General features: G+C 46.4%; 1 protein-coding gene across 1 annotated transcript in view; it reads left to right on the plus strand.

Moving 5' to 3' along the window:
- Pcnt (pericentrin) overlaps positions 1–12333 on the plus strand; it is a 109418-nt gene that overhangs the window by 11156 nt on the left and 85929 nt on the right. Inside the window, exons 7-10 of the mRNA XM_059243821.1 lie at positions 547–683; positions 5087–5198; positions 7547–7787; positions 8794–8881. Of these exons, the coding sequence (XP_059099804.1) occupies positions 547–683; positions 5087–5198; positions 7547–7787; positions 8794–8881 (578 nt within the window). The remainder of the gene's footprint in view (positions 1–546; positions 684–5086; positions 5199–7546; positions 7788–8793; positions 8882–12333) is intronic.

A 12333-nucleotide genomic window follows, 5' to 3' on the forward strand; every position in this document is an offset into this window, starting at 1 on the left:
GGCTGTCTGCTACGATGCTAGAGTGAACACCCTTGCAATGGTACTTGCCTTTCCCGCCCTTGCCTTCCAGCACAAGCTGCTGAGGACATATGAAGTCACGAGTACCCAGGAGGTGTTATGGCTGCTAGCCACTGCCCAGCCTCTGTTTCATAGATCTCTCTTGCATATTCAGTTACTAAGTTATTACTGAAGCAGTAGAATGGTAGCTGCTCACTTTTGATAGTCCAGATGTTATGTAACATAGTGATTCTTATGAGTTGAGATGGTATCTTCTTGTCTGGGCCTGTGTGCATCTCCCGTCCCTCAATGGGAAGAACAAGCTGGTTCCTGTGGTGGTGTGCGGATGGAGCCTGCTCAGCTTTGCCTCTGTTGTACCATTGCTGTACCCCCCTGTTCAGACCTTCTGGGGTGCCCAGGATGGAATGTGGTGGGCACAGTAGTCTGTGTGTGAACTGTGGGTTTGATATGAAATGCTGATCAGAACTGCTGCTGAAGAAGGAAGCATCGTCTTGTCATAAGCTAGGTGACCTCTGTGCTGCTTTCTAGTTTCCCTGAAGAACCTGGAGACTCAGCACCAGGCAGCTGTCAAGAAGTTACAGGAAGACCTGCAGTCAGAGCATTGCCAGTATTTACAAGATCTAGAGTCGAAATTCAGAGAGAAGGAAAAAGAGAAAGAGTTGGAGGTAGGCGAAAACGTAACTTCTTCTTGGTTGGTTGGTTGGTTGTGGGCATGGGGTATGTGTGTTTGGGCATTTGTAGGTGCAAACATGGGTATGTGTGGCTATTCACGTGTACACAGAGGTTGATGTCAGGTGTTTCTATTGCGCTCTATCTTACTTTCTGAGACAGGATCTCTCACTGAACCTTGAGCTCACTGATTGGCTGAACTGGCTGGCTGGCAAACCGTTAGAGTCTTCCTGTCTCTGTTACCCCAGCACTGGTGTTACAGTACTTGTTGGAGCTCATCTGGGTTTCCTGGTGGCTTTGCCCAGCAGGACTGCATAAAGAGGATGATTGGACCACAGGCCTGAGTGCAGGTGTTTGGAAGGGTCTACACTTGGCTATACCTAGCAAGGGGGAGGTCCTTTGCTCCTCCCCTTGGCATTGCCATAAAAAGCCCTTTGGAATAAAGTTCAGGGCCTGTGGGTTGAGACCCAGGCCCTCCCAAGGCTATCGTGTGTTTTCTGTCTTTCCTCTCATCATCTAGGTATCTTTTTCTAGCTAATATTTCTCACTTCTCTCTACTCAAGAGTACCCTGGGTCATAAAAGTGGTGGCTGGTCTGCCACAAATACTCATATTATACTCAGCTTTTTTTTTTTTTTTTTTGATCAGCTGAGACAGTGAGAAAGATGATTTATATTACACTTGGCCACAAGTGAGAACAGAACTAGTCCAGAATGCCATAGGTCCAGGGCAGAGGGCCAGCGGGACTGTTGTGGGTGTAATAAAGGCAGTCAACTCTCAGGTGGTCTGTGCAGGCAGATGGTGATGTTCCAGGTCCATTGAGACTTACACGGATAGTAGCCCACAGTCCAACAACTTGTGCCAGCGTCCTGGCCTTCAGCATCCCTTGCTTCTGCTCCTTCAACTTCCGTGGGTATGAGCTGGTTCACTTGGACCTCTGCCTCAGCTTCCTTCTCGCACTTCAGCCTGCACATTCTCTTCTTCCTCTACTGCGCTCCATGGTGCAGGAGTTCCAAGGCAGATGGCACTAAGGCCGAGAGTACACCCAACTTTTTACATGGATGCTGCAGATCTGAACTCAGGTCCCCATGCTTGAATAGCTGACCTTTTATATACCAAGCCATTTCCCTACTCCTGGCTATTTGGTTTATTAGAGAAGTTCTAGAAGGGCTTGAAGTTGGGCCACTTAATATTTGATGTCACTGAAACTTAAGTCCTGAATTTGGATGGACTTAATGAGACATAAGGTGTAGAGTCTGCCAGGTCCATGAAATAATGTTCAGTCTTGAATTCAGAAAATACATTACTCTCTACATAGGTTCCTGAGATAAAAATTCTGAACACAAGGAACATAAAGCCACATTCTCTGACTACAGTAAGCAAGAAGTTTCTAAAAACAGGATAACCAAAAACATTTCTCAAGCTCTTTTCCCTAGAGAAATATTACATGTCACACACGAATTTGGGAAGGTCCTACTCAGGCCTCAAGTGTTTTCATTTACCCAACCCAAGACTCAAACTGTCAGTTCAAGCAATTAGGGAAAATAAGCCAGAAGCTGAAGTTTGTAGTGGTGTGTGCAGAGATTTACGGACCTGAGGAGATGAAGTGTTGAGCCCTAAGGGCTTTAGGAGGCCTGTCTGGCCCCCTGGTGCTCCAGGGCCTGTACCTTCCTCATGCAGAGGCCAGTCTTGTGTGTTAAACCTACCTGACCTCACATACCCATTAACAGGGCAGGCCCACCTCACAGTCAGTGCCAATCTTACTGTAACCCAGAGCCTGCAAAGGCCTTGTCTTTCCATATTTGACCATGGGGCCATGGACACATGAAGGTCGTCCTTCAACTCAGCCTTCCTGACCAGCTATTTAGCCCTGGCCTGATTATTGGAAGTATATATCCTGGCTTAGAGAGAAAAACTGACCTGGGCAGGAACAGGAGCACATGTCCCTGAAAGGAAGGCAAAAAACCAGACTCTGTGCAGACATTACTCATTTTTAAAAAATAGAATTGCTGGGCAGTAATGGCGCACACCTTTAATCCCAGTACTCAGGAGGCAGAGGCAGGTAGATCTCTGGGAGTTCGAGGCCAGCCTGGTCTACAGAGCTACACAGAGAAACCCTATCTCAAAAAACCAAAAAAAAAAAGAAAAAAAAAAAAAAAAGAAAAAAAAAAGTGCTAATTAAAATATATCATTTTTACCCTTCCCTTTCTTCCCTCTAACCCCTCCCAAGTCCTCCTAGCCCCCCCTTACTCCCTCTCAAATGTACGGTCTCTTCTTCTTTGGTTATTATTGTTACATACATACATGTATATTTTATTTATCTATCTATCTATCTATCTATCTATCTATCTATCTATTTATTTATTTATTTATTGTGTATACAGTATGCCTGTGTGTCAGAAGAGGGCACCAGATCTCACTATTGATGGTTGTGAGCCACCATGTGGTTGCTGGGAATTGAACTCAGGACCTCTGGAAGAGCAGCCAGTGCTCTTAACCTCTGAGCCATATCTCCTATATTTTATATATATACATAAATATATAAATATAACCTACTGAGTCCATTTGGCGTTGCTTATATTTCAGGGCTGACAACTTGATATTGAATAATTAAGGTCTCAGAATTCTAAAGCTCTCGGTAGTCATTAGTTGCCTATAGTTCTTTGTCTGGTAGTGTGGCCTTCCATGTCCATCAGGGTTGTCATTGTTGGGTCTTGTTTAGGCAGTCATATTCATGAGACATTGAAAGTGAAGCTTCCCTGTCGTTTCTGGGAGACACAGTTTCACAGTGGACTCCTGTTCTTCCCGGCTCTTCCATTCTTTCTGCCCCTCTTCTGCAGTGGTCTCGGAGCCTCCCTCAGGTGTAGAGTTGTGTTGTAGACGTATCTATTGGTGCTGGGTACCCTGCAAATCAGTCATCTGTGTTTGGACCAGTTGTGGTTTCCTGTGATGGTGTCTGCGGGAAGGAGAAGCTTCTTTGAATGGGGGGGATGAGAGAGACACTCACCTGGGAATGTACGGATGAGTCTTTAGAATACGGTTAGGAATCACGCCGGTCTTGTAAAGTGGTGGTAGTGGTAGGTTTTCCTCTAGAGTCCATGACCTCACTAGCCCGGGTAGTTGACTGGGTTTCTGGTACCAGGCGTGTTTTCCCTCCTGTTGAGAAGGTCTTACCTTCAATTAGAGAGCTGCTGGTCACCGCCAAGGTATGAGCACCACTGTTGTACCTTTAGGAGTACCTTGGGGGGCTGGCCATTGTGATTCATAGGTGTCACAGCTGGGTGGGATTGTTGATTGCTTCCCCACGTTGGGAGCTTGTGTGGCGTCTTCTGGAACTCTGAAAGCTAGTTCTCAGGAAGGAGGCTTTCAGGTCAGATCCAGTTGGAACGTTCTGAGTCATGGGTCCAAAGAACATGGTGTCCAACAGTAGTCTCAGTCATTAGTCATTTTCTTTCTATTGTATTGGCAAGTCCTTATGCTGGTGAGGCTGCTAGAGGTGGCCGGCCACTCAGGCTCCTGCTGGGCGCAGCCATCAGCTGGTCGAGGCCTTTGTGTGGAAACTGGAGATGCATATCAGCCTGAACCAGGGCTTCACTCTGGCCTTGGTCCTGGTGACAGCTTCTTTGTTCCCAACACCTGAAGATTAATTCCACAGTTAGGAAATAATTGTGCTGTGTAGATGTGTGAACTCTTTGCAGTGGTTTGTACCCATGTTTAGGTTAGGGGGAACCTACTTCATTAATGTGAAATGGGGACACCTCCTTATTTTGTGTGGGATAGGTATGTGGTTCATGCTGTTTTCTGAAGCGCCTCCAGATAGCTATGGAGTGGAACCCATTGAAATCTTTGCCTTGGAGTTCCACGAGTAGTTTCAAAGTGACCCTGTCGTGCTCTAAGTGGGTACCTGTGGTTTCACAGTGTGTACACATGGGGCATGTGATCTAGAAGTTTACAACCGTAGTCCAGGTCAATAGGCAGGTAAGCATGTTGTTCCTAGGGCATGGCCTGGGTTGAAGTTGCACTGTGAACAAACTTACTTATTTTTAATTTTTATTTTTGAAACAGTGTTGCTTTGTTGGCCAGGCTGGCCCTGAAGTGCTGAGCTCAAGTGATTTTTCTGCTTCAGATTCTTTACTAGCTGGGATGACAGTGTGTGCAGCGCTTTTGTTTTTTAATCTTGGCCTTGTTTGGTGGAAGTTCATACGGCTTTGCTTTGGTTGTTGCTTTTGAGCCTTAGCCGTAGGTTCAGGATCCGAGCTCTTACTCTATGTAGTTCATGCTTCCTTGTGAGCTGTGAAACGCTAAAGTGGCATTTTCAGAGACAGCAACAGTAGTAGAGAGCCACACGTGCTGCCTGTTCATCTCCTTTGCTTCCCTGTGAACGTCTTTCTTCTTCACAGTTAGAGACTCTTCAGACATCCTATGAAGACCTGAAGGCTCAGTCCCAAGAAGAAATCAGGCGCCTATGGTCCCAGCTCGAGTCTGTGAAAACCAACAGAGAGGAACTGAATGGTGAGGAATTTTGTGGAATGTTTAGATCCTTCAAAGCTAAGCTGTGCAGATTTCCATTTCTTTCTTTATCTATCTATTTATCTATCTATCTATCCATTCATTCATTCATTCATTCATTTTTGAGGTGGTGTATTAGAACCTAGGGCCTTGCACATTCTTAGCAAGGACTGTACCACTGGTCAGGTTCTAGCCCTGAAACTGATTTTTGATTGTTGAACCATAGAGTTTCCTAATGCGAGAGAGGAGGAGGGGAGGGGAAAGAGAGAGGAAAGGGGGGAGAGGGAGAGAGAAGGAGGGAGGAAGAACACAAATTTGTGAACTTGCTAGGACATCTTGAAGATGATATATGCTTTGTATACAAATGGAGATTTGGACACTGGAATGCGTTTGCTGCTCTTGCAGAGAACACATCCTTAGTTCCCAGCACCCTCATGGCAGTTCACAACTGTATGTAACTCCAGTTCTAGGGAATCTGATGTCCTCTTCTGGCCTTTATGGGCACTGCATGCACATACATACATGCAGACAAACACTCATAATACATAAAATAAGAATAAATCCTTAAAAAAGGAAAGATTTGTATATAGAGAAATGTTTCATAGTTTTTTTTGCCCTCCAGCACATCAGCTGAGTGGTGATCACATGACTGTGCCCCTGATGGTACAGGTTCCTCTGATAAAGTGTCCCTCATGTGTCAGCCTTACCTTGCGATGTTACTGGGTGATAGGACAGCAGGGTGATTTTTAGCAGGCTTTCAGACTCCGAAACAGGGTCTTTCTGCTCACTAGTACGTGGATCCTGTGAGCTTCCCCAGGGCAGCTGCTGTCAGATTCCTGTGGCTCTAGCTTCAGTTTTGTGAGGTAGCAACTGAGTCTCCAGGGCCCAGCAACTGTGGCTGCTTTTGCTGGAGGCTCCTCCAGTCTCATCCTTCCACAGAGTCGAGCTCCCTTGCAGACTCCGGTCTCAGTTCTCTCCTTTTGTGTCAGGAACGTCTCTGTGTAGCCAGGTGGACATGGCCACTCAGAGAGCAGGCAGAGTCATCTGTGTCTAAGGGTAGAGGTGGCTAGGTCCAGTTCAGGCCCAGAAGCCTTGTCCCAACTGACACTCTTTTCTTAGTGTGCATCTGTAAACAGCCTTTAAGACTGCACATTGCCCTTGAGGATAAATGTTGTTTGGATCAAGGAACAGTTATGAGAAAGGACCAGAAACCGGGACATTTGGCTAATTACCCTTTGTTGTGTGATGGCAAGTGAGGCCAGATTGTAGCCAGCATGTCATTCCCTTAGGGTCCTTCTGCTACTAGAGACTAGAGAAGAGGTGAGCTGATAGGTCTAGCATGTTCTTCCATGGGACTTCATCCTTCAGGGAACTTTGATATAAAAACCTTTGGGGTTATAACTAGTCACTCTACATTGTTTTTAGTGGTTTCCATAGACGAGTTTGTAGCAGGCTTTCTTTTGGGCTACCAACCAGCTCCCAAATTATGACACAGAGACTTATTATTAGTTATGAATGCTCACCTTTATATTATTCTTGTTTCTTGCTAGCCCTTATAACTTAATTTAATCTGTTCCTCTTCATCTGAGCTTTTTACCTTTCTTTGGTTTTGTATGTTCTATTCTGTGTCTGCTGGCTGGCCCTGGGCATCACCCTCTCTTTCCCCCCATTCTCTTCTCTTTCTTCTCCCAGCCTAGATTCTTCCTACTTATTTTCTTTGTCCGCCAGCACCACTTGTTCCTCTACTGCCCACCTGTTGGCTGTTCAGCTTTTATATGACCAGTCAGGTGCCTTAGGCAGGCAAGATGAAACAGCAACACAGCTTTACATAGTTAAACAAATATAACATAAACAAAAGCAGCACACCTTTACATAATTAAACAAATGCATCATAAACAAATGTAACACACCTTTACATAGTTAATATTCCACAACACCAGTTCGTAGCATTTGCTGGTCACAAGCTTACATGTGGTCTTTGCTGCTGTGCAGAAAATTATCACTTTGATAGCCTCAAAATATGAGCTTCAAGAAAGTATGGGATGCTCTGTCTGTGCTCACATCCAGATGTCAGCAGCTGTGCCTTGCTCCAAACCTGTTTGTAGAGTCACTGAGATGGTAACAAGATACAGTTCTTTGTTGCTAGGACCATGTTTCTTGCCACAGCCAGTTGCTCTGATTCCCAGTTGCTTGGCTTTTTAAGGGGTCCTGAAATGCTGAACGAGCCGTGAGGCAGGAGGCTCTTACCTACTCATGAGGGGTAGGCCCTTCTCAGAGTCTGCTCAGGGACGTTGCTGTTTCCTGCTTTGTGTGTTTCACTCAGGGGTGATTATGTATTCCTCCTGTTGAAGGGTCATGGGAGCCGCTGCTGGCCCGAGACTCTCACCTGGAGGAGCTGGAGCATCTGCGGTCAGACTTTGCTCAGCAGCAGCAGCAAGAGAGAGCCCAGCACGAGTCAGAACTGGAGCACCTGAGGGTCTATTTTGAGAAGAAGTTGAGGGATGCTGAGAAGACATACCAAGAAGACCTGACCTTGTTCCAACAGCGGCTGCAGGAGGCCAGGGAGGATTCTCTGGAGTCTACAGAAATCGGGTAAAGGAAATATTATTCCTGTTCAGTGGCTTTCTGAAATGTGGTGGGGCTTTGGGCTAAGTTTGCATCTTCTGGTTGTGATCTCATGCTAACGGAGTACAGCAGAGCTGGGTTTTTGTTGTTGTGTTGGTTTGTTGTTGTTGCCTTGGCTGGCCTGGAACTGCCTGTGCTTCCCTAGTACTGAAATTAAAGGTGTGTACCACCATGCCAAGCCCAGTAGAGCCAACGTGTAGTCCTGTGGTTCAGTCTCACTCTCCCGTGTTATAGTACTGGCTAAGCAGGTTTAGACCTAGCATCATCTGGTCCTTAAATAGATACCTCTGTGTGATTGGGCCCAGGGTCAGGATGGGCAAGAAAAGGGTGCACTAAAGCTTTTATTTAAAAGCAAACAAACAATTTTTTTTCTCTCTCTCTTTTTATTTTTTTTGATTTTCTCGAGACAGGGTTTCTCTGTGTAGTTTTGGTGCCTCTCCTGGATCTCACTCCATAGACCAGGCTGGCCTCGAACTCACAGAGATCCACCTGGCTCTGCCTCCCGAGTGCTGGGATTAAAGGCGTGCGCCACCACCACCCAGCTTAATTAGAAAAATTTTAATGTTTATTTATGTGTTTGAATGTTTTGCCTGCATGTATGTATGTGTACCACGTACCCATGGAAGTCAGAAGAAGGTGTTGGCTCCCTTGGAGCTGGAGCTACAGACGGTTGTGAGCCACCATGTGGGTGCTGGGAATTGAACTCAGGTTCTTTGCAAGAGCAACCAATGCTTTTAACCACTGAGCCATCCCTCTAGCCCCCAAAGCCTTAATTGTTATTTTATTTATTTTTGTTGTTTTTGAGAAAGGGTCTCACTGTGTGGCCCTGGCTGTCCTGGAGGTCACTGTGTAGCCCAGGCTGGCCTTGCACTCACAGAGATTCACCTGCCTCTGCCTCCCGAGTGCTGGAACTCAAGGTATGTACCGCCAAGCCCAGCACACTAAAGCTTTTATACGTGTCTTCTCTCTCTAGTTCATCCTGTGTGTTTCCGGAGGAGACATCTGGCCGAGAAACAAAGGAGCCGCCTGACCCACTAGATCATCAGCTTGAGCAGCCGCAGGTGACAGGCTGTGTGTTGAATCTGAGAGAAGGTTGAGAGTCCTTCGTCTCTGCCTTAGAAATCGGCTGTCTCTCGCCTCATGAAACCTGTTGTTCTGCCCTTGTTGCCTCCTCACACAGAGGAGGACTCGATTTTCCGTCTTCACCACGTCACTCTCACCTCACCTGTGTGTCCTGGCTTGTCTGAGGCTGCTGTGTCCTTCCTCCGCAGTCCTGCTGGCTTAGTCCTGCTCGTTTCCCAGCTGTCACGGGGCTTCCTCTGCCACCCTGCACACCTGTCAGCCTCAGCGTTGACATTCTGACAGGTGTGGAGTTAGCTTGTTGGGTTTTTTTAAACATCTCTTTTGTGCGCCTGTGGAGGTCAGAGGACAATTTTTGTGAGTGTGATTTTGCTCTTCTATGAGCATGTGGGTCCCACAGGTAGAAACCAGGTTGTCAGGCCTGGCAACAAGCATCCCCACCTGCTGAGCCATCTTGCTGTCTTCTGGAACTGTTTTGTTTCTAGTCACGTGTTAAGTATGTTCTCATTAGTCTTTGTTTGTTCCTGAACTGTCACCATGTTTTTATTTCTGTCATTTTGAGCCTCTGGGCTAGCACTATCCGAACATTTCCAAACAGGGCTGATGGGGCCTTCCCTGACTGCAGACCAAGCAGCGGCCTCCAGCACGTACAGCTGTTGAACATTTGCATGCTGTGCGCTGAGGTCGCCTGATTCTCTTCCCTCATGTTCCAACAGCCCCAGAGCCTGCTGTACTGAGCAGTGCAGTCTTCAGCACAGCCCTGTCCTGGCTGCAGGCGTGCTCCGCCTTGTCTGGCACCAGCTTTTGATGTGAATGGCCACAAGTGATTGCTCTCTGTGATGCTGTGTTAGTTGGCTTGAGGCTGCTATGACAAATCATGGACTTGGGACTTAAATATAACATCCAAGATCAAAGTGGTACAGCTTAGTCCTTTGTAGGATGCTGCTTCTTGACTTGCAAATGAAGTGCTTTTCCCAGTTCCTCGTGTGTGTGTGTGTGTGTGTGTGTGTGTGTGTGTGTGTGTGTGTGTGTGTGTGTGTCCGTGTATCCATCCATCCGTTCGTCCGTCCGTCCTGATCTCATTGATCATCATCTCTTCATCTTTTGATTTTCTTGCCTTTATCTCCCAAGTGTTAGGATTACAGGTGTGCATTGTCACACTTGGTTTTATGCAGTTCTGGGGATCAAATCTTATATTATGTTATATATGTTAGATGAGTGCTCAATATAAACTGGGTTACATCCCCAGGTCCTTCATCTCATGTCCTTATAAAGATGTAGTCAGCAGGATTATGGCCTGCTCTAATGTCCTTCTATTTTCGTCACCCTTTACACACCCCGTCTTAAACAGTCCTATCCTGAGGTCCTGGGGATTAGGACTCGATATAGCATATAACTTGGGAGGGAGACACAACTCAACATATAACAGGTTTTTTTCCAGCCCTTGATATCATTTTTGCTATGAATAACTGGTTTCTCCTCGCTCTGGTAAATGTGACAGAGCTCCCCCGTGTTCCATCCTATACCCCATTGGTGTGGCTGCATCCTGTGGCTCTTGTTAATTTTCTGGGGTGTGAGAACCTCACAACCCTGCATGGACTCTTTTTCATGCTAGATGGAAGGTGAGGCCTCTGATTGTCAGGTTCTCCATGGGTATTCTGCCTGGTTGGAGTGTTCATTGGCCTCTGTATTTTCTGTCATCTGTAACTCTTGGGAGCTTCATGACTGACTTCAGAACAAAGCCCAGCATTCTTATGTTTTCTCATTAATCCCATAGCTGTGTGGATTCTATTTTCTGGGTGGATTTTTTGTTGTTTGTTTTCACTTTGCCAGATTTCAGGTAAACTTATTACCATTTTGATCTTATGTGTAGAGGTCAGAGGTCTGTTTGTGAGGGTCAGATCTTTCTTCACCATGTGGGGGTTCAGGGCAAGGTGGTAAGTGCATTTACCTGCTGAGCCATCTCTGGCCTCTCTTTAGTGCTTAAAGATGTCTGCATCCTGCATTGTTTCTATTTTCGGTCTGTCTGGGTCTCTGTTTGGTGTTGAAGGCAGGTGTTCCCTGTGCATGTTGGTGACTGTGACCACTTCCTTCATGTGTACTGTGAATCCCATGTATCCGAGTGAGCTCCGTGTACTAGCTCAGAGGTGCACTAAGGGGACTGGCGGCATTGGTGTCATTCCTGGGTCGTTGGACTCCTCCGTTGAAGGTTCATTTGCCCCCCAGTGGGGGCTTCTGCTACCTTTGTTACCCAGGGAAAGGAGCAGGAGGAAACCACCCCCTGACTCACACACACCCCTCGGCTTCTGTGCCTGGGGACCCTGGTGTGTGCAAGGAAAGAGTGTGCTGTCCACTTGGTAGACTCTGCCCTGAGCCTGCCTTTCCTAGTCTGAGGGCTTCCTGTCCGCCATGAGCGTCCATCCTGGCCTTGGTCCTTCTCTTTCCTGGGAGTCCCAGCTGCAGGGTCTCCATCTGCCAGCGTGACTTGACATTGATTCACTGCTTGATTCACCGCTTTTCTCTGCTTTTGCTTTTCATACGTTTATCAATAACATTTTTCTTAAAATTAAGTGTCAGGAAGGTGTAGAGATACAAATGATGGGTTCTATGTTTAATAAATAAATAAATGCATGTAAGTATGATGTAAAATGTTGACAGGCCACAGTCCTCTGCAGTTTTCCTGACTGGTCCTCCATAGCTGGGTAGTGGACATCACCAAAGTGTGATGCTCCTTGTCTGAGTGACTGTCTCTTGTGTGCACATTTCTTTGGTTATTCATGAAGCTGAGTGTCTTCTCACTTGTGTATCAGCTATTATTCCACTTGTTATGACTGTATTCCATCTCTTTGCTTCTTCTTCTGGTTTGAATATTTCTAGCACTCTTCACCTTTGTCCTCTGATGGGGTGTTTTTCATTCTTTTGCTTACTGGGCCTGACATCTCTTTCCTCAGAGTGGGCCAAGGGATCCTCCGTGACTTCATCCTGCTTGCTTATCCCCTTATTTACCCTCAGTGGACAACACTGTCCCACGTCTACTTATTGTCACAGGGCCAAATCTATCTCATCAGTTTCATGATACTCATTCTCTAACAATGAGAATGTAAGTCTTGTTTTAAAAGGTAATTTGGGCTCAGTAGAAATTCAGGGTGATGACTTTTTAAGTTTTGAGGAAAATAGGTCCAATGGCTACATTTTCAGTATGTGCTGATCCATCCATTCTATCATGATGCAAGAGTGCTCTGAACCTGCAGGGCAGAGCCTGTTCTTAGGGCTGGGGACTTGGCAGCAACTAGAGATCCACTTGGGTTGCCTCTTCCTTTTTGTAGGGACTGTATCCTTGCCCCACATCTGAACAAGTCCAGAATCGGGCTCTGAGAGGGATGTTCAGTGGCAGAGAGGATGCCATAGAAGTTGGAATCAGGAAGTGTGGAGG

The sequence above is a fragment of the Peromyscus eremicus genome, chromosome 16_21 (genome assembly GCF_949786415.1).
Source record: "Peromyscus eremicus chromosome 16_21, PerEre_H2_v1, whole genome shotgun sequence".
Lineage (NCBI taxonomy): Eukaryota > Metazoa > Chordata > Mammalia > Rodentia > Cricetidae > Peromyscus > Peromyscus eremicus.